This window comes from Myiozetetes cayanensis, unplaced genomic scaffold, assembly GCF_022539395.1.
Source record: "Myiozetetes cayanensis isolate MyiCay16 unplaced genomic scaffold, myiCay2020 scf3, whole genome shotgun sequence".
Classification (NCBI taxonomy): Eukaryota; Metazoa; Chordata; class Aves; order Passeriformes; family Tyrannidae; genus Myiozetetes; species Myiozetetes cayanensis.
This window is the reverse complement of record NW_026087521.1, coordinates 49,928,129-49,949,164: the sequence shown is the minus strand read 5'-3', so window position 1 is coordinate 49,949,164 and position 21,036 is coordinate 49,928,129. Positions and strand designations below refer to the sequence as shown.

The 21,036-nt window shown below is 50.2% G+C and overlaps 1 protein-coding gene across 4 annotated transcripts; it reads left to right on the top strand.

The window, feature by feature from the left end:
• The first annotated feature begins 1,857 nt into the window (after window positions 1-1,857).
• L3MBTL2 (L3MBTL histone methyl-lysine binding protein 2) lies at window positions 1,858-19,671 on the top strand. Of its 4 annotated transcripts, none has more exons than XM_050324676.1 (17): window positions 1,858-1,927; window positions 3,429-3,696; window positions 3,933-4,066; window positions 5,267-5,381; window positions 6,365-6,444; window positions 7,313-7,430; window positions 7,778-7,912; window positions 8,615-8,703; window positions 10,307-10,538; window positions 11,100-11,179; window positions 11,782-11,886; window positions 13,057-13,204; window positions 14,019-14,101; window positions 15,818-16,052; window positions 16,824-16,889; window positions 17,830-17,952; window positions 18,795-19,671. In XM_050324676.1, exons 1-17 carry the CDS (start codon window positions 1,907-1,909, stop codon window positions 18,902-18,904), a joined length of 2,142 nt encoding a protein of 713 aa, XP_050180633.1. In that variant the 5' UTR covers window positions 1,858-1,906; the 3' UTR covers window positions 18,905-19,671. The 4 variants fall into 4 exon arrangements, with proteins under 4 accessions (XP_050180633.1, XP_050180632.1, XP_050180631.1 ...); XM_050324675.1 differs by having other exon boundaries at window positions 5,267-5,390; window positions 11,103-11,179; XM_050324674.1 differs by having other exon boundaries at window positions 5,267-5,390.
• Window positions 19,672-21,036: the final 1,365 nt, after the last annotated feature.

Genomic DNA, 21,036 nt, shown 5'->3' with positions numbered 1-21,036 from the left:
AAAATTAATTTATTTAAATACTATTACCTATTGAAAAGGCTTACTTTGAACTCTAATGACAAATGAACAGCCCTAAGATGGGGACTGCCTTTAAGTCTGTTCTGTGTCAACACAGAACTCATTTCTCCCAAGCCTTCAAGAAACCTTGAACCAGCCTGTTTGTGACCTAAAGAGCAGTGGTGCTTGTTCTGCTCTGGGAAAGGAGCAGGGGGTGCACAGCAGCTGTACCTCACAATGTGTTCCATGAAAGATTATTGCAGTAGAAAGACTTAATGAACTTTTAATTTTGTATCTGTGTCTTTTCTGGAAACAGCTTTCTGGTCTGCCATGCAGTGCACTGTCTAGCAGTATTTGCAAAAGAATAACAGCCTTTTATAACTGATTTCATTATTAACTCCATTATTTAAATATTTTAAAAGCCATTTGCCGTGTAACAGTAAGGTTAAGCTTTGGGAATGAACATTTCCCATGCTGCTTTACCTTCACCTGCAGCTAAGGCTGTACAGTAGGCACGAGAGAGGAACATGTGCTTCACATGTTATTTGTTCAGCTACTCACTACAAAGTCTATACAGAATAGGAATGTTCAGTAAGGCCTTTATTTTTTCTTTATTCTTTTTACAATGTCAACAAAATGACAGAGATAACAAAATAAAAGGGAAATAGAACTAACTCCAGGGGACTTACCTTTTGAGTAAAAGAAAATCAATGCCAGGGACATACACTGAGACACTTGCTTCTTGGCTATGCTTTCATATTTTCATTTTTCATAGTTTCATTTTTCTTATTTCATGTTTTCCTATTTCTCTGTTTTCACTTTCAGGGACCCCCACGCTGATGGTGACTGGGCATCAGATCTGTCTGCGGGGCTGAAGTTTGGGGTGTTGTTGGAGTGTTTTATCGGTTGTAATGTTGTTACATAAGCTTTTTGAAAGGCTGAGAGAGCTGGGGTTGATCAGCCTGGGGAAGTGAAAGTGTCAGGGAGATCTCACTTCAGCCTTTCAAGTACCCGAAAGCAGCTTATAAAAAGTGGGGAGAGGGACTTTTTATACAGGCAGATAGTGACAGGACAAGGGGCAGTGGTTTTAAACTGAAAGAGGGCAGGTTTAGGTTAGACATTAGGAAGACATTCTTTGCTGTGAGGTTGGTGAGGCACTGGCACTGGCACAGGTTGCCCAGAGGAGCTGTGGACTTCCCATCCCTGGAAGTGCTCAAGGCTGGGCTGGAGACAGGGCTCTGAGCAGCCTCATCTAATGGAAGGTGTCCCTGCTCACAGCAAAGGGGTCGGCACTAGATGACTTTCAAGGTCCCTTCCAACTTAAACCATGCCATGGTTCTGGGGACGAGAGTGTTGACCCAGACTTATGGGAAGCGCCGGAGCCGGGGAGGCAGCAGATGACACAAAACCAGCCCTGCCAGCTGCTGACAGAAGGTAAAGATACAAGAATAGCTGAGGACTATTTGAGGGAAAACAAGAAAGCGTACTGAGAGAGATTAATTCTTGCCAAGAATGTCAATCAAATCATATGATAGTTAAAATTTCATGTTAAGTTCTTAAATAAGGTCTCTGATTTGTTTCTTAAAGCAGTGACTCCACAGAACAGCAGGGAATGGGCTATCCCTGGATTCGTGGCAACACGTCCTAATATTCCATATTTCCCCAAACAGTGGCGATGGAGGTGGCTAAAAGGAGAAGCACGGGACGTGAGGACCCTTTGTCAGCCAGCCGTGGGGAAGCCGTGGCCGCGGGAAAGGAACTACGGCTCCCGTCGTGCCCCGCGGGCAGCGCGGCGGGAATAAGCTCTCCGCCGATTTGCTGTCCTTTCCGCGGCTGCCGCCAATCAGACGCGCAGCCGAGGGGGTGCCCGCTGGGCGCGCGTGAGGCGGGTTGTGGCGTGCCGGGAGCCATGGAGCGGGACCGGGCGGAGGTGAGCGGCGGGACGGGACGGGACGGGACGGGACGGGCTTGGCCTCAGCCTCGGCCTCAGCCTCAGCCTCGGCCTCGGCCTCGGCCTCGGTCTCGGCCGATGCTGGTGCTGAAGGCGGCGGTGGGTCGGTCTAACCCCGGCGGGACGGGCCCCTTCGTCCGCCTGGCCTCCCTGAGGAGGCGCCGGATGGTGCTGCCCTTGCGTTGGAGGAGGGCAAGTCGTGAAGTGTCCGGAAGGCTCGTTCGCGTGTGGTGGAAGAGCAGCGATCCAAAGACGCTCTCGTCCTGCGAGCTGGTGGGAGGTGCACGCCCACACAGGGACCGTAAGGCGATAAAAATGGGGTTTTTTTGAGAAGTTCGTGCCTTTCAAACGTCGAGAATGTTGTCTGAGGGCGTGGATCCGCGGGAGAGCAGTTCTGTTCAGGGAGCAGCGGGGAACCTTGGGTCTATCTTGTGGGAAAGCCAGGGAGGATGTGGGGAGTCAGCATTAAGTGAAATCTGGTCTTCCCGTCCATGTGTCTCTAATGATAACCCGGAGCCGGGGATCAGAGGGAATTTAGCACTGGAAGGTGATGGACTTGCTGCTGATCTCTTGTTGTTGCCCGCTTGGATGAACAACTATATCCTGGTGCCTCATGTAGCTGTGGGACTCTGCCTTTCTGTTCCATCACTCCCTGTGCTGGTGCTAACTTCTTGCTGCTCCTCCCTGAGTTGCTAACAGCTTTTCCCAGCTGCTTTTATGCTTATTTGGAGCTTAGTTCCAGATTCTCCTGTTCTGAGACACAGTCACTGGGTTTCTGTGCTCTTTCTTCAGTCTCTGCCTCGCAGCTCTGCTGCTGTAACAGCAAGTATGAAGAGCTAGTGAAGATGTTTAGCTGTGGAGGCATCTGGGTGTAGGCATAAACTTACAACAGACTGCTGTAAGTTCTGCCATCCCAGTGGTACCATTTCTGAACCAAGGCATGCTGTACACTGTGCAGCTTCCAAAGGACATGAACTGTCTCCAGAGCCGAGTTTGCCCTGCTGACTTCCAGGCTGTGCTGGTCTAGTGAGCTGTGGTGGCCAGAGCAGCTTTCTGCTCTGCTCTAGAAAGCCGTGGGACTTTATTGCTGATGGTGCCTGCACTGCTGTGCTGTGCAACTGTGTTGGGAGAAACATTTGCTGGAAGGACACAGTCTGATCTGCCCTTCATCAGCATGGCAGTGTAGTTCTCTGCACTTTTTCCATGTTCCTCAAGCTGCTTTTGATCTAGCTGCAGCTCTGTGGCACTTTCCTCTTGGGAAGCAGAATGCAGCCTGTGGAATACCAGTACATGTACCTGTTGTGGGGTTAATAGCTTTCCTACTAGGAATTCAGACTCCTTCCTTTTGGGGTTGTTGTGTGCACTCATTGCTCTCCCTGAGGCCTCTCCCTGGCCCAAAGGACCCCCTCCCCCGGCAGCAAAGGCAGAGTTATTGTGCAGTGGGGTGTCAAATGTCATTTCTGACTGGCTCTTTTTGCAGTTGGTGTCTGCCTTCTGCCACAAAACTTCGTCTTTGGAGCGGGTGGAGGAGGAAGGCGATGACGATGAGGAGGATGATGAACTGGACATCTTTGGGGGTTATGACAGCCTCACATGCTACAACAGCAGCATGGGCAGTGACAGCAGCTCCTGTCTGGAGGAGTCTAGTGACGATGAGGTGGCAGACAAGGAAGCTGGAGAGCTTTCGACCTCTCCTATGCACCAGCCATCCACAGGCCGGCTCATGGAAGACAGTGGCTCCGAGCCAGGTACTGCCTCTTCTGCCTAAAACATGTGCAGGATGGAAGGAGCAAAGGGTGGGGGCACTGAAGGGTGTATGACTGCACCTTGGGGATGCTTTGGGAGCAGCTTTGGATTCAGACTGCATTTTCTGGGCTATGTGGGAGAGGTGCTGTGTGTAATGAGGGTTAACCTCTCTCAGCTCTGTCCTTGAAGTGCAGTGACCCTGCCAAATGCTCATGTTTTTGTCCCTTCCTTCTCTCAGCTGTGTGTGAGATGTGTGGGATTGTGGGCACCAGGGAAGCTTTCTTCTCCAAAACCAAACGTTTCTGCAGCGTCTCCTGCTCCAGAAGCTACTCCTCAAATTCCAAGAAGGCCAGCATCCTGGCCAGACTGCAGGTGAGTTAAAACCCTTCCATCCTGCTCGCAGGCTCCATCTTGCTCACAGGCTCTTGTCCTGCTGGGGGACTTCAGCCAACCCAACATCTGCTGGAAAAGTAGCACAGCAAGCTGTAGGCAACCCAGGAGACTTCTGGAATGCTTCTTAAGCCAGGTGATAGACAGCTCTACCAGAGGGAACACAATACTAGATTTGATGATCATCAGTGTAAGTGAGCAAATTGGGGATGTTGAGATCGGAGGCAGCCTGGGCTGCAGTGATCATGCATGCATTGGTGGAGTTTGCAGTCTTGAGGAATATAGGTCAGGTAAGGAGTAGAGTCAGGCTCCTTAACTTTAGGGAGGCAGACTTCCAGCTCTTCAGGGAGATTGTCAGTGGGATCCCCTGGGAGACTGCCCTCTTGGACAAGGGAGCAGAACAGAGCTGGCAAGTCCAGGGGAGGACCACCAAGTTGATCAGAGGGACGGAGCACCTCTCCTATGAGAAAAATTGGGAGAGAGCTGGGATTGTTCAGCCTGGAAAAGAGGCGACCTAATTGCAGCCTTCCAGTACCTGAAAGGAACTTAGAGGAAAGATGGGGCAAGACTGTTTACAAGAACATGTAGTGACAGGGCAAGAGGGAATGGGTTCAAACTGAAAGGGAGTAGGCTTAGATTAGATATTAGGAAAGAATTCTTTGCTGTGAGGGTGGTGAGGCACCAGAACAGGTTCCCAGGGACACTGTGGATGCCCCATCCCTGGAGGTGTTCACAGCCAGGTTGGATGGGACTCTGAGCACCTAGTTGAAGGTGTCCCTCCCCATGGAAGGGGGGTTAGAACTAGATGATCTTCAGAGTCTCCTTCCAGCCGAAACCATTCTGTGATTGATCTTTCCTGGGGATGGAGCAGGATTTGCCTGTATGCAGGGATGGGTGGTTGCTCTCTAATTAAAGATCAGACTGACATTCCTGTCCGTGTTCTTCCTGCCTGAAGTCCCCAGAGAATATATGCCAACTGAAAGATTGTGCTCCCTAAAAGCCGAGGAAGGACACATTGGTCTTTTACACGCTGTTTCTTCTTGTCCCTGTGAGCGTTAGTAAATATTGTAGTAACTTGAAAATTGGCCCAAGGAAGAGATGCATGCCCAGCTGGCCAGTTGCTTCCAAAGGGTGGCTTCCTCTCCTGTGTAACTAATGTTCCTAATGTTCCTTCTTTTGTAGGGGAAACCACCAACAAAGAAAGCTAAAGTTCTGCACAAGGCATCCTGGTCGGCCAAGATTGGGGCCTTCCTCCATTCACAGGGAACAGGACAGCTGGCAGATGGGACACTGACAGGTCAGGATGGTGAGTGTAGGTGAGGTGTGAGGAGGTGCAGCTGTTGGGACCACAGAAATAGGGACAGCGTGAGAGCTATAAGCTCTGCAGTCCTCCTCCTCCTCCTCTCTGGTGCACTGACTTGTACTGATATGATGTGTGGATTGCTCTGCCACAGGCTGCCAGGACACAGGGCATGCCTCTTTTCCCCTCCCTGCCAGTGCTGATGGAGCCCTTGGTGGGTTCCTGCCCATCCATTATTGTAACCTCATCCTCACTCCTCATGGCTCAACCTGGAGTGTAAGCTCTGTAGTCCCAGTCCCACGAGGTGCTGACTTCTACTGGCAAAGGTGACTTAAAGGTGTCCTGCTGCTCTCAGCCATTTGCTGCCCCACTGCTTGTGGGAGTTACATTTCCCCTGAGTCACTCACTGATTAACTTGAACGACAACCAGTCACTGCAGCTGAAGGAGCAGCAGGTTACTGTGTTAGGGAAAAGGTGAGCCCCAGGGCATGGCAGCAGCAGGGAGTGATGGAGCAGAGCTGTAGCCTTGGATCAGAAGTGACTGTAGGATTAATATCTCAGTGCTTTACTCTGATTTTCCCAGCACCCTCTGGGGAAGCAAGTGCTGCTGATGTGAGCCTGCAGTGCTGCTGCTGAGAGGCAAAGCTGCAAAGTGGTTTAGCACTGAAAGGATGCACTGTCCCTGGAGTGCTTGAGCCCTGGGCTGGACTCGGATCCTTTTATTGCCCCTTCTGCTCCCCCTTCCCCAGGAGCAAGTGACAGTAAAGATTAATTAATAATATATTTTAGCTCTTTCAGGGGCTGGTGACCATGCACTCATAGCATCTAGTTTCCCACCAGGGAAAACACACTGGAATGCAGAGTGCTGGGGCAGAGTGTCCTGGTGCCTGGAGGCTGCAGGCTGTATTCCAGAAGTAACTGAGCATTCTGTGCCTTTTCTGTGATCTCACCTCATTTTCTGCTCTCGTGTCTGCTTGTAGCACTCGTCCTGGGCTTTGACTGGGGAAAGTACCTGCAGGAGCACGGCTACAAGGCAGCACCTGTCAGTTGCTTCAAACACGTGAGTTCTGCTTCGCTGTGCATCACAGTGCACGTGGGGCATGTCGTGTGCATGGACCTCAGGCAGGAATACAGCTTACGTGAGCCTGGCTATAGCTGCCCCTCCAGCATGTCTGATTCTAGTAACACTCATTTGTTATGCTCCTTTTGAGCTGCGATCTGTCATAATACTGACCACGTTTTCTTTAGGATAGGTCAGGCAGACACAGCGATTTTATTGATTGTTAGGTATTTATATCACAGAATCAAAGGTTGGAAAAGACCTCTGAGATTATCAAGTCCAATGACTTTGGAGACATGAGTCCTTTGACCCAATACCACCTTGTCTACTAGACCGTGGCACTCAGTGCCACATGCAGTCTTTTCTTAAACACCTTCAGGAATGGTGACTCCATTGGGCAGCCCATTCCAATGTCCAGTCACTCTCTGTGAAGAACTTCTTTCTAATGTCTAATCTAAACCTCCCCTGATGCAGCATAAGGCTGTGTCCTCTTGTCCTATTGCCAGTAACCTGGGAGAAGAGGAAGACTGGTATCCACCTGGCTACAACCTCCAATATATGTGCCAGTATATATATGCCATAGAAAATTGGCAGCAGCTTCTTTGGGATAGTAGGACAGCTGGCAGTGAAATAGTTAAGCGTTGCTGTATGATGTTCTGCCTTTTGGGATCCTCAGTGATCATCCCTGTGTGATGTCAGGGACAATTCAGTTGCATATCGAGGTGTTGGTAGATGTAAGCCTGTACCTAGGGTGAAAGTGTAGCTGCCTAAGAAATGTCTCAGATGTCTCTGAAAGCTAGAGGGAGGGCCTGAGCCCTGCTCTCATTGTCCACATCCCTCTCCCAGTGTGGTTGCCTCAATCTTTCAGGTGCCGCTCTTCGATCAGTGGGACGATGTGGTGAAGGGTATGAAAGTGGAAGTGTTGAACAACGATGCTGTGCTCCCCAGCCGCGTGTACTGGATCGCATCTGTCATGCAGATCGTGGGTATGTGTCTGATGTAATTCCTGACAGATGGGGATGGCTAACCTCTGAGGGAAGCTTTAGAGAGCTGAGTGTAGCTGGTCAAGCAAAACAGCACCTCTTTGGAGATCTACGGCTGCTGAGAGATTTTGGGACAGGAAATACCAGGGTGCGGGAGTGAGAGGAAACCAGCATGTGTTTCCTCTTTGGGTTGCTGGGCAATTTGCAGGAATAGTTCTGCCTCCAGAATGTCTGGAGAAGTTCTGATAATCTGTGCAGAGCTCTGAAGGCCCTGCTGTAGGTACTAAGCTTGTGGTGCCAAACTCTTGGCCTCTAATGCCTTTGTCTGGTTGTCTGCTCTGTCCTGGCAGGATACAGGGCCCTTCTGCGATATGAGGGCTTTGAGAATGATGCTGGCCATGACTTCTGGTGCAATTTGGGCACAGTGGATATTCACCCTATTGGCTGGTGTGCCATCAACAGCAAAATCCTGGTACCACCACAAAGTGAGTGTGGGGCAAGAGGGATCAGGATGTTCCTGGGCGTGGAGTAGCCTTGGTTTATGCCTAGCACAGGAGGACAGGTGCTCCCACTGCATGTAGGAGCACAGCTGCATTTGTGCTTTGAGTTACAAACAACAATGTGTTCTTTGGGAAGCCGGAGACTGCTTGGACTGCTCCCTCTGCACCTCCCTGTGGTCAGCCCTGGGTGTGCTGGATGCAGAGCTGATGTCAGACCTGTGGAGACTAATGCAGGTGGCTGTTCCTCCTTCTACTCCACATGGTGGCTGGATTTAACCTTACATCCTGGATTTAACCTTACATCCTGGACTTAACCTTACATCCTGGACAGTGTTTCTGAGAAGCACAGTGGCTCCAGTCCTTGCTCAGCTAGCGGTTCAGAGAGGGGTGCCAGTTTAGCAGAATTCCAGCAAGCTGAGATTTGCTTTGTGTGGCTCATATGCTTTTGTTCTTCTACCACTTCCGCAGCTAGATCAGTGGAGTTGAGTGTCTGCTTGGTCCAGTCCATTCTGTAATGGTGATCCCTTGCAGCCTGTTGAGGGGGCAAGCTGGCAGAATGAGAGTACAGAATCTGAATGTGAATAAAGCCCTTTAATGCAAATAGGTTCTTGCAGAGATGGAAAACTGTAGGGTGGTGCTGTAATTATTTCAGTCATAAAGATGTGCTTTTTCCCTGTGTGTATGTAGCTATCCATGCCAAGTACACTGACTGGAGAAGTTACCTCATGAAAAAACTGGTTGGAGCCAGGACCATCCCAGTGGATTTCCACATGAAGGTAAATGTGGGAGGCTGTCATTTTGCATGGGGAAATGAAGCTGAAGCCAAGAGATGTGTGCTCAACATATCTCTTCTGTTCTGATCTGTGCAACTTCTGTGTGCCTGGACACCTCAGGGCAGGGACAGTGAGTGGTTCCCCATGCTCCTAAGGTATCTGTCATGATGCTGTGGGTAGTGGCACAGCCTTCATGCCCTGTCAGCACAACAGTTTTTCCTTTGGGTCATAGGTGGGCTTTAAAAGCTGTTGTCTGCTGGGAAATACGGGGAGTGAGGTTTGGCATTTTGCTGAAAGGAGAGGCTGGTGCAGCTGCAACCTGGCCTTTCCCCATCCTGTTTCAGTGCCAGAGAGTCAACAACCTTTGCCTTCAGTGTTGGTAAACAGAGCAGCATGGAGGGAGTGAGAGAGGCACAGGCTTCCTCGAAGTGTTGTAGCCTTGGGAACTTTTTTAGTTCTCGTGGTTGTTTTCATGTAGCCTGCACTGAGATTAGACCTTGTCAGAGAGAAGAGGCTCTTTTGTGGCTGGCAGCTTTGGAAATGACAGATAAGGAAGATGGTCCCAGAGACAGCAGGCAGGAAAGCAGGTGATGGGTTTTTCTGTGTGCAAGGCAATTAATGACACTGAGCTGGAGACCTTGATGTAGTTGGTGTTTCCCACATTGCTTCTCAGAAAGTTAAGAGGGTGTTTGTAGCTGCTTGTTCCTGAGCCACAGCTTGTAGCTGGAAGGGAAGTGGCAGAGGGAAACAAACATGGATAGTATCTTTCTCCCCTCAACATCTCCACTCCCACCTAATGAACAGGAGGTGGAAGGGGAAGTCCTTAGCTTAAAAGTTCTGGGTTTGGGTGTAGGCTGGTTTGGGTGTCTGAGTCTGTTTTGTCGTTCCTAGTTGCTGTACAGCATTCAGGATCACAGTTCCAAAATGTCAGATGTTCTATAAACACCTTTGGGCATTTGAGGGTGAATAGGACTAGGCTGTATCAGCAAACAGAAGGTCTCCAAAAAATCAGTTAGAAGGCAGCCAGTGACTCTTTCCCTATGCCTGTGTCTTTGGATCAGTCTGCAGAGTAATTCTGGCTTTGGATGTTGAGTTGAAAGATAGATCATCATGTAACTCAGCCTCTGATCAGAGTAAAAAGGGGAAAATAAGAACCTGACCTCTCTCTTAAAGTGAACTGAAAATTCTTTTGCCCTTTGGGAAGCTACACCTCTAGCTGCTTCCAGCTGTGAAACCCTTGTGGTCTCCTGTGACTCAGAAGGGCACACAATTCCTCACTCAGTTCCTGGTGAACAGCAGTTCACACTAGAAATGTTCACACAAGGTGCTGGCTGGGTGTAGCTGCTGGGCTGGGGCGGGGGTGGCTGTCATGAGGCCACATGACAAGGGAGACTTAGAGTGTGTGTGCCCAACCGTGCTGTCATGGCTGGGGCTGGCAGCTCCCTGTCCCCCTGATGAGCCCACTCCCACACATCCCTTCCCAGTCAGCTTTGGGCAGTGCCGGGGTTTGGCCAGAATGTCTGTGGGGAATGCTGTTCTCTGAAGTGTTTGGAGAAGGAATACACCAAGTGTGATTGACCTCACCTCCTCTGTTGGTTGTTGCCAGATGGCAGAGAGCATGAAGTACCCGTTCCGGCAGGGCATGCGGGTCGAGGTGGTGGATAAGAACCATGTGTCCCAGACACGCATGGCAGTGGTGGACACAGTGATTGGGGGCAGACTGAGACTCCTCTATGAGGACGGTGACAGCGACGATGACTTCTGGTGCCACATGTGGAGTCCTCTCATCCATCCCGTGGGCTGGTCACGGAGAGTGGGCCACGACATAAAGAAGACAGGTAAAGATTGGGCCACTACAAAGCATCTTCTGACATGCTGTGAACTGTCCAGACCCTGCTGTTGACACCAGGCTGGGCATTCTGGGAGTCAGACAGTTGCCTCAGGACCTGATGGATAAAGTCTGCTTGGTTTTGGGTCTGCTGCTTTTCCCCTGGATGGATAAAAGCCCTGTGATCTGCTACCACTGGTCAGGACAGGGTATTGTAGGGTTTCTCACTTGAAGCAGGTAGTCTATCTCCTCAGTATGAGAATGCAGACTTTGCAACATCACAGATGCTTATAGTCTTTTTGAGGAAATTCACGCTGTCTCCTGTAACACTGGATGCCATCAGGTTGTGTTTTTCTGGACTTTACCAAAGCCACCTGCTATTGAGCAAGTCCTGCATCACAGCCTGTTTTATGAGAAGGTGTAGAGGAACTGACTTGTTCTTTCTATTACATGGTCTCTTATCCAGGGTGTTAATAGCAGCTAAGCTCTCTCCAGGAAATGAATAACCAATATGTTTTCTTACTGCAGTTGCTGCAGGTTTTTTTACCTTTGTCTCTTCCATTCCTCCCAGAAGAAAAGCGCAATGACATGGCAAACCATCCCACCTTCCGGAAGATTTACTGTGACGCCGTCCCCTATCTCTTTAAGAAGGTAGGACAAGTCTGCTTTTCCCTGTGGGTTACAGCAAAGGAAAGGGTGATACCACTTCCTTCCTTGGGTGTACATGCTGCTGTGTGGGTTGTTGAGGGTGGCTCATTTGTCTCTTACAGTTAAGGGCAGTAAGGTGTTTGGGGTGTCAAGGCTGTGGTTGGGCAGGGGCAGGCCAAAATAGAAAGTTGGAAGAACTAAAAGACAACTACAGATTGAGGGACTCAACTTGTAGGACAAGTAGTTGCTTGGAGCTTTGAGTTGGAGAGGGAAGATGATAGCATGAGAGAGACCAGTTCCAACAAAGAGCTGGATCATGCTGGTAGGGCCTGAGGTGAGGAGGGGGCTTGCTTTGCTGTGGAGCAGCAGCTGAACGCTGGGCCTGGCTCTCTGACTGACCAGAGCCTTGGCAGGAGGTTGCTGACACAAACACAGTATTGGTTTGTGTTGCTTTGTATTTCTTGTAATATTTCTTCTTTCTCTTCCCAACTTGAGTTGAGCCAAGTGAAGAGGCTCTAATAATTCTATTTGCACTTGCTGTGCTTGGTGTCAGGATGGGACTGTCCCATACCTGGCAGCACATGGTACACCAGAGTCTTCCTTAGGTACGAGCTGTCTATTCTGAAGGTGGATGGTTTGAGGAAGGCATGAAACTGGAAGCTATTGACCCTCTGAATCTGGGCAACATTTGTGTGGCCACTGTTTGCAAGGTAAGTTCAGTGGGTGTTAAGTGGGGGGTCTGCTGTGTTTACCTGAGATAGTCCATCTTCTCCTCAGGTCTTTTCAAATTAATAAGACTGGGCAGGATTTTGCATGAGGGAGAGGAGAGGGCTGTTGAGAGAGGTAGACAGCTGGTGTGTGGAGGGAACTGGGGTGTTACCTCAGAGGTCTGAGAAACTGATTAAGACTGGCAGTTGTCCACGTGTGCCTCACTGGATGAGCACGCTTGGTCTGCAAGCCAGCTGTGCGGTGTGTGTGTGACTGGCAGCCACCCGTTTGCCACCCTTGGGCATGCAAGGAGGATTTGTTCTCTGGTTCTGAGAGCGTGGAAAGAGAGGCCTTTGTGGAAAGGAGAAGGCAAGAGTTGTGAGGTGACCTCTTTGTGGGGAATGGTGAGTCTCTGTATGGGCAGCATTCAGTGGTATAGGAAGCTGAGGATGGACGTGTTTCCTTCAGTCTCTCTTGATGAGGTAGTAGTAAGTTCTACTCTTGTGCTAGTGTGGGGGAAGTAAATTGCTCGCCCAGATTTCCTCAGTGAGGTATGTTGTACGTCCTAAGGTATAGCATCAACTTGGGCTTTTCCTGCTTTCTCAAGAAGTTGTTTGCCCTCATAGAGTCCAAACCGAGGACTTTGAGACTTGGAGTTTGGCAGGAGGATGGTAGAAGAGGTCTTTGTCTGTAAAATGTTCCCTTCAGCCATTGCTTGGCAATGGAAGAGGATGGGGCAGGCATGCCTATTACATTGGGTAGGCACCGATTACCAGTGAGTGACAGGATGGGACAAGACTTGTTGCTGTAGGAAGTGGCAACTCCAAGGGTGGTGTCTTTCCCTTCTGCCCAGTAACAAATTCATGATCTGGCTGGTGTAGAGGATTTCTGGGCTGCCAGTAAAGTGTTTCTGAGGGAGAACAGAGCTCCTGACCATTTATGGCTTTTCATATAGTTCTTTCACAAGGCTATTACTGTTGGTCCCAGTCCTGCAGAAATTGCTGCTTTGGGGATCAGCTTGTGTTGATCAGGAGAGGCTACTGCATGCCCTGGAGCATGTAATATTGCATTTTACTGTCTAGTGACAATTGGGATTGATCTGTGGGGATTCTTGGGAGAATCCTTTGAGATTGAGCAAAGCTCTGTACTCATAGCCTTCCCTCCCATCTCAGGTCCTCCTGGATGGGTATCTCATGATCAGCATTGATGGAGCCATGTCTGCTGATGGCTCCGACTGGTTCTGCTATCATGCCTCCTCACACGCCATCTTCCCTGTCAACTTCTGTAAGAGGAACAACATCGACCTGACCCCTCCAAAAGGTGAGATTTGGACTCATGCAGTACAAGCCTGCATGCAGAACCTGCTGGGCAGTGCTTTTCTGAGAGGATCAAGTTCAAATGAATCAAAACCAGAAGGTCCCAATCTGCTTCTTTTTTGGAGAGATAGGGCTAGGTCAGAGAGCCAGGCCACTCGAGCTCTGCCCATATGCCGAATTTTGGTTAGCCGTTCAGTGGGAGAGGTGTACAATCCCCAAACTGAACAGAATGGAAGATATAAAGTAGAAGGGGGATGGGAAGGGATAAGAAGAGCCATTGCTACATGAGTCAGTCCTTCAGTGTCAGGAGTCGTCTCTATTCTTCTTTCTATGAATAAATCTGAGACCAGCGTTTCTGCAAACTCATAAAAGGCAGTCACCCTAGGAGTGGTTTTGCTGCCTCATCTAGCAATACACAAAAAGGCCTGCTCTGAATTTCTGTGTTGCAGCACTTCTGTGCAGTGTTGTTCTGTCTTCCTTTGTTCCCACTGGTGGGAGAAAGATTGGTCTTAGTTTTGAACATACTTCTTCCTACCTGCTGCTGCTCCTCACCTTTCTCTGTGGTCTGGATCTATGGCTGACACAGATGTTCAGAGCTGTAGCTTGCACTTTTCTGTATTTGCCCATGGGGGAGGGGTGCTGGACTCCATGGAACCTGTGCTCTAGGTTCATGTCCAAGATCAGGCTGTACGTGCTGGTTCATGAAACTGCTTTGCAAAAACAGGTGCTATGCCTCCTTCCTGCCTATTCTGCCTTTTCCCCCAACTGGTCGACCCAGTGACTGCCTTTTTACCTCTTAGCATTTCTTCCTGCTGCAGGGCAAGATGCAAAGACCTTCAGCTGGGAAAGGTACCTGGAAGAGACTAAATCAAGACCTGCTCCATCACGGCTCTTCAACACAGTAAGTGCTGCCAGGAAGAAGAGATTTGTAGGGATGCTTGGAGTCAGCAAGGAGGAGCACAAGAGCTCCAGCTGTCACAGAATCACTTAGGTGGAATGTTCTTCTTGTCCAGCACCCCTGCTATGGCAGGGTTACGTGTAGTAGGTTGCCCAGGACCACGTCCAGATGACTTTTGAATATCTCCATGGATGGAGACTCCACAACCTCTCTGCCAGTGCTCAGGTGCCCTCATAGTAAAAGGTCTCTCTTGTGTTTCAGTTTGTGCCCACTGACTCTGGTCCTGGCACTGGGCACCACTGAGAGGAGTCTGGTTCCATCTTTGCACCCTCACTTCAGGCATTTATACACATTAATAAGATCCTCCTGAGCCTTCTCTTCTCCAGGCTGAACACTCACAACTCTCAGCTTTTCCTCATACAAAAGATGTTCTAGTCCCCTTCTCATCTTCCTGGCCCTTTGCTGGGCTCCAGTGTGTCCATGTCTCTCTTGTTTTGGGGAACTCAGAGCTAGAGCCAGCATTCCAGGTGTGGCCTTGTCAGTGCTGAGCAGAGGGGAAGGATCACCTCTGCTGATGTGCTGGGAACATTCCTTGTAATACAGCCCAGGTTACCATTAGCTTTCTTTGTCCCAAGGGCACATTCCTGGCTCATACTAAACTTGATGTCCACTGGGATTCCCAGGCCCTGTTCTGCTAAACTGGTCTCCAGTCACTCTGCCCCGAGTATGTGCTGGTGCCTGGAGTTCTTTCTCCACAGGTGCAGGACTTTACCATTTGTCCAGCTTGTCAAGGTGCCTCTGGATGGCAGCACAACCCTCCAGTATATTTGATCTCCCAGTTTTCTATCAAAAGTGCTTGGTTTGACATGATACTGTCATGTCATCCAAAAAATTAATGAAGATGTTGAATAGGATTGGATCCAGTATTGACGCCTGGGGTACACCACTAACTTACTGGCCTCCAACTAGATTCCTGCCACTAATAACCATCCTCTGGGCCCAGCCACTCAGCCTGTTTTCAATCTATTTCAGTCTATCCTCACCCAGCCTGTATACTTCAATCCTCTTCTCTATGAGGATCTTATGTTGGCAGTGTCAAAAGCCATCCTGAAGTCAGGCTAGACAATACCCAGTGTCTCTGCTGGGCTGTAATTTGCTGCCAGTCAGCACTTCTAAGGAGAGCTCAAGGCCTGGGAGTATGTTAACTCCAAGTAAAGGCCCTGTTTTGCTGGCTGGGACATCAGTGTCCTGCCTCTGTGGGTGGAATGATGTCTTGGTCCCTCTGAGTGTGAGCTGTGATTTTCTAGTGTTTCTGTGAGCTCCAGGCTCCTGGTGGGTTCTGCACAGCCCATGGATGTTTGACTGGCACATTGGGTGGAAGGTGGGGGCTGCTTTACATCAGCAAAACTGCTGAAGCACTTAGGCCTGTGCTGGTTTCTCTGATTTCCCAGGGGTATGTCAGGTGATGGGTTTGATCATAAGGTGTCCCTTAACTGCTGTCTGCTGCTCCCCCAGGTCAGGATCTTGCTTCTAAAGGCTGGACTGAGATTGACTAAGGCCATAGCTGGCCTTGGATCTGGTTTGGGATCTGTGGGTTTGTTCTCTGTCTACTTGCTTTAGGCTGGAGGCTGGCCTGTTCTCATGTGCTGATGGTCACATACAGGTTGGGACTGGGTAAAATGGCCTTGGGTTTTCTTTTTTCATTTTTTATGCACCCAGGACTGTCCAAACCATGGCTTCAAGGCAGGCATGAAGGTAGAGGCAGTGGACCTGATGGAGCCCCGGCTCATCTGCGTGGCCACGGTGAAGCGTGTAGTCCAGCGTCTCCTTAGCATCCATTTCGATGGCTGGGACAATGAGTATGACCAGTGGGTGGACTGCGAGTCTCCAGACATTTATCCTGTGGGGTGGTGTGAGCTGACAGGCTACCAGCTTCAACCACCTGTTGTTCCAGGTGAGTGAAGATTTTACTGTGGTTTTTACCGCTAGAGACAAAGGTTTCCTTCCTCCTGTTCTGCGAGTGGCTCTTTTGTTTTTTTGAGCCGAGTAGGGAGGAGCATCTCACCTCCTTGATTTACACTGGCTACCATAAATCTTCCTCTGCTGCCACATTCTAGCTGCTGGCAGAGGGAGGAGTCTGGTGGGGAGGAAACAGCCTGAGATTTGAGATTGGCTCTGTTTTCCCTCTGCTCCCCCACCTGCACACCAATTAATTGCTCCTGATGAAGTTGGGTAGAGTTCCAGGTGGTCCTGTCTCTGCACAGCTCCCTTTTACAAAGTGTATCTATATATACCCTTAGCCAGGTAGCAGGGGGAGTTTGGCCCATGCTCCCTTTTCTTATCAACTCTCCGACTCTCTCTGTAAAAGGTAAGAGCATCGTCTCGAGAGTTTATTCCTTCCCTTGTCGCAGGGAGGCCACTGCCTCACCTTTGCAGGTGTTTTCCTTCTTGTCCCAGACTATGAATCTTGTTTCTTTACTGCCCCTGCCAAGTCTGTACTGGGCCTCTCTCCCCTGTGCTGCCCCAGCCTGCCGCCCTGGGCCCTCGCCTGGAAGCACAGACAGCATCTGTGCTAGAGCCTTGCTTTCCCCTCAGCTGGTTGACTTGGGAAGAGGTCTTTGGCTTGGGGGGACGGGTATATCTTGTTTCTCGCTTTTGTCACTTCATCCCAGTTACCTACTGGTTATGGGACTTGGCTTTCGTTTCCCTCTCGTCTCCATGACAGAGCCCACAACTCCAGTGAAGGCCAAGGAGGTGCCCAAGAAGAAGAAGAAACCCTATGGAAAGAAGAGTGAGTGATGTTTGATTAGTGCCCTCCGGCTCGCTCGCAGGCTGGGCCCAGTTAGAGGAACCCTGTCCATGTCCCATCAGAGCAGGAGAGAGAGGCCTTGTCTTGCTGTGGATGCCCTCAGTCAGCTGTGGGTTTGCCAGCACAGCTTCATCCTTCTCACCTGCCCTGTTACCTAAAGAGCAGAGAGCTGTGTGTGGGAAGGATCTGTTTTGTAGTCTGTTTTCTGTTGACTGAGGTGTACGTGGCACTTGCTTCCAGGTGTGAGGTTGTGCTGCTTTCCCTACTGTGTCCATGGTTGGTGGGAGATGTTTGCTGCAGCTGCAGGGTAGCTGGAGAGCAACCCTGCCTGCTTTGTGCTGAGGGAAAGAAGGCCTTAAGATGGCTGAAGAGGCCAGTAATGGGGCTGGACCATTTTATTGTTTCATCTTGTCACTGTTGTTGTCATTGTTGCAGTAGGTGTGGCAAATCATGTAGACAGACAAGAAACTCCTTCCTGGGGGGTGGAGAGGAAAGGACATCTAAAGAATATAAAGACGTTCAGCCTAAATAAAAGGGTCAGCTAAAAATGAGAGCATTACGGTTACGGTGTCCGTACCTTGCAACCAACAAGCTCATTGCCTAGGACTAGAGCCAGACAGGTAAGCAAAGCTGACTCCACACCGATTCCAACAAGACCTGCTCCTTGGAGTTTAAGCACACACTGAAGTGCCTTGCCTTTAATGAAGGAGAACACGAAGGAGCATATTTTGAGATGATGACAATAGGATTTTTCTCCAGAAGGCTATTTCTGTCGTGTAACCAGTTGGCAGCTAATGACCATGTAGCTTCCTGTTCAGTTGTGCTCGTCCCTGGCCTGTGGTATCTCAGTGGAGCAGGGTTGCTGATGTTACAGGGGAAAAGAAACACACTTTTCCCCATACTCTGTTATCTCTTTATTAAGGAAAAAAGTTGCCTGCCAAAGCCCGCAGCATCAAGCAGACTGTCAAGAAGCCTTCCACCTCGAATACAAAACGAGAAGCAAAAGCTGCCAGCCAGGCTTTGCCAGAGCCAGCACCTGATGAGAGTAAGGGAGTGAGTTACTCTACCCAGCAGCCACATCCAGTTCTCCTGTGTACACCCTGCATGCCACCAACCCTCCTGAGGCTTGTGCTGCCTCTTGGCCATTAAGTCATGGGTGCCCCTCGGCAAGGAACGGCAGCAGTGTGTGAAATGTCCTTCCCTGCTCCTCCAGAGACAGAGGGAGTGGAAGAAAGGGTTTGCCATGCTTCCCTGGGAAAAGCAAAAACTTCTTGCTTCCAGAGAAGGTTTGGTGGCACCAGTACAGCTCGATATCTTGATGTCTGCTGAGGGGCCTGGCTGCCCTACTAAGCAGTCTGGTTGTGTGAGATCAGTTAGGGAAGAGAGAGAAGGTGACTATGGCAAAGGTGACAGTCACGTCCCAATCCCCCTAAGGGCTGTTGCAGCATGTGAACACAGCCCATTGTGCTGTGGTGACCAGAAGAGTGGATGGGTCACCTACCAACCCTAGTGGGTGCTGGGGAGGAGGGTGGGGGAGGTGCCTTGTGTACAATGGGATGGAGCCTCATGAAGATCCCTTTGGTTCACTGAAGTTAAATTTCCCCTGTGTGAACCCAGGCAGGTAGAGAATGGACCACACTAGCTTTTTGTTCCTTAGAAGATTTTCTTGGGAGCCAGCAGCTGAATGCTGCCAGGGTTTAGTCCTGTCCTGAGTGGTGCTGTGACCATGGATCAATTTGCACTGGCATGACAGGGCTGCCTGTGGTGAGGGACCCTCAAGAAGTGGGCTGGAAATCTGGGGCATTTTGAGTATCTGCATGAATAGAGCTGGTTTGGAGGTTGATTTTATTTACTTATTTTTCCCTCTCTTTTTCTGTCTCTTGCTAGTCATTGCCGTGCAGGTGAAAGAAGAAACCATCGACCCCTCAGACGCAGAGTTTGGAGACACAGGGCTTCCTGTTCCGATCAGCAGCATAAAGCAGGAGGACACAGACTGATCCTGGAGTATCCCCCAGCTGCCCACAGCAGCTTCACCTTGTGGTCCTCTGGGGAAGGTCCTGGCAGAGAGAAGCAGAATACTAAAAAGGGCCTCCCCTTTTTAAAGCAGACCGCCCTGCAGCATCACAGCTCTGCCTTCCTGGTGTGCAAGAAAATTTCCCCCAGAACTGTAATACTAAACCCTGGGAAACAGCAGAAAGGCCACAGGCACACTGAGGAGAATGACCAGGGTGGCTGCTGGGGCTGTGTGTGCCTGACTTTGAAGGCACCTTTTGAAGCGGGAGCTCACAACAGGCAAAGAAGCTGCCAGAACACAAAGGGGCAATTTTGGTTCTTGGCTGTGGCTGGAGGTGACAAGCTGTAGACTGAAGTGGTGTGCAGGCCCCGTGTGTCAGGAAAGGGGCTGCCCTCATAGGACGTTGGTGCTGTGTTCCCTGGTCTAGGCTCTGCAAGCCCCAAAGTCAGGACAAGAAGGATGGAAAGAGATGGGAAAAAAAGAGATGCTGATGCCTCTTGAAGGAGAAAGAGACCTTTTTTCATAGAATCATAGGTTGGTTTTGGTTGGAAGGGGACGTGGAAGATCACCTGGTTCCAAACCCTCTGCTGTGGGCAGGGACACCTTCCACTAGACCAGGTTGCTCAAGGCCCCGTTCAACCTGGCCTTAAAAACTTCTAGGAATGGGACACCCACAATGTCCTTGGGCAACCTGTGCCAATGCCTCACCACCCTCACAGTAAAGAATTTCTTCCTTTTATCTAATCTAAACCTACTGTCTTTCAGTTTAATCCTGTTCCCTCTTGTCCTGTCACTACATGCTCTTGTAAATAGTCTTGCCCCATCTTTCCTTTCAGGTACCGGAAGGCCACAGCTAGGTCACCCAGAAGCCTTCTCATTTCCAGGCTGAACAATCCCAACTCTCCCAATTTTCCTCATGGGAGAGGTACGCCATCCCTCTGATCAAGTTGGTGGCCCTCCCCTGGACTTGCTCCAACAGGTCCATGTCCTTCCCGTGCTGGGGATCCCAGAGCTGGATGCAGCACTGCAGGTGGGGTCTCACCAGGGCAGAGTAGGGGGGCAGAACCTCCTCCCTCGACCTGCTGCCCAGGCTGCTTCTGATGCATCCCAGGATCCACTTGGGGGTGCTGGTGGATGAGAGGCTCGACATGACTCAGCAATGTGAGCTCACAGCCCAAAAAGCCAAGTCCTTGGGGTGCTCTCGATCTGTTCATCCCAGAGTCTGGATTGATACTGGCGGTTTTCCCCACCCAGGTGGGCCCACTTTCTGAGCTTGTCCAGATCCCTCTGGATGTCATCCAGTCCTTCAGGTGTGTCACTGCACTGCTCAGCTTGGTGTCATCTGCAAACTTGCTGAGGGTGCACTCGATCCCCGTGTCACTAATGAAGATATTAAATAACTCCTGGTCCCACTATGGACCCCTGAGCGACACCACTGGTCAGTGGTGCCCGTTGGGACTCTGAACCATTGACCATTATCCTTTGGATGTGACCATCCAACCAATTCCTAATCCACCTAAGAGTCCACCCATCGAATCCATCTCTCTCGAGTTTAGAGAGAAGGGTGTTAGGGGGAACATGTCAAAGGCTTTGCAGAAGTCCAGAGAAATTACTTCTGTAGCCCTTCCCTTATCCACTGATGTTGTCACTCCATCATAGAAAGTCACGAGCTTGGTCAGGCAGGAGTTTCCCTTGTGGAGCTGTGCTGGCTGTCCAAATCACCTCCCTGTCTTCCATACGTCTTACCATAGCTTCTAGGAGGATCTGTTCCATGACCTTCCCAGGCACAGAGAGTGAGGCTGACAGGTGCTTCCATGCCACTTTTCCAGCAGATGTCCGTGTGGTGGAAGTCCCCCAGCAGGAAGAGCCTGCAAGCACGATGCCTCCTGCACTTGGAGCAGGAAGGCTTTGTCAATAGGCTCCCCTTGACCAAGTAGCCTGTTGTAGACTCGGACCACAAGGTTCCCTTTGTTGCCTCAGTCTCTGATTTTTATCCACAGGCTTTCAACATGCTCATGGCTGTTCTTCAGACAGCTCTTCACAGTCAGTCCTCTTCATGTAGAGGGCAACCTCTCCACTCCTTCCCTTCCTGTCTCTTCTGAACAGCCCGTAGCC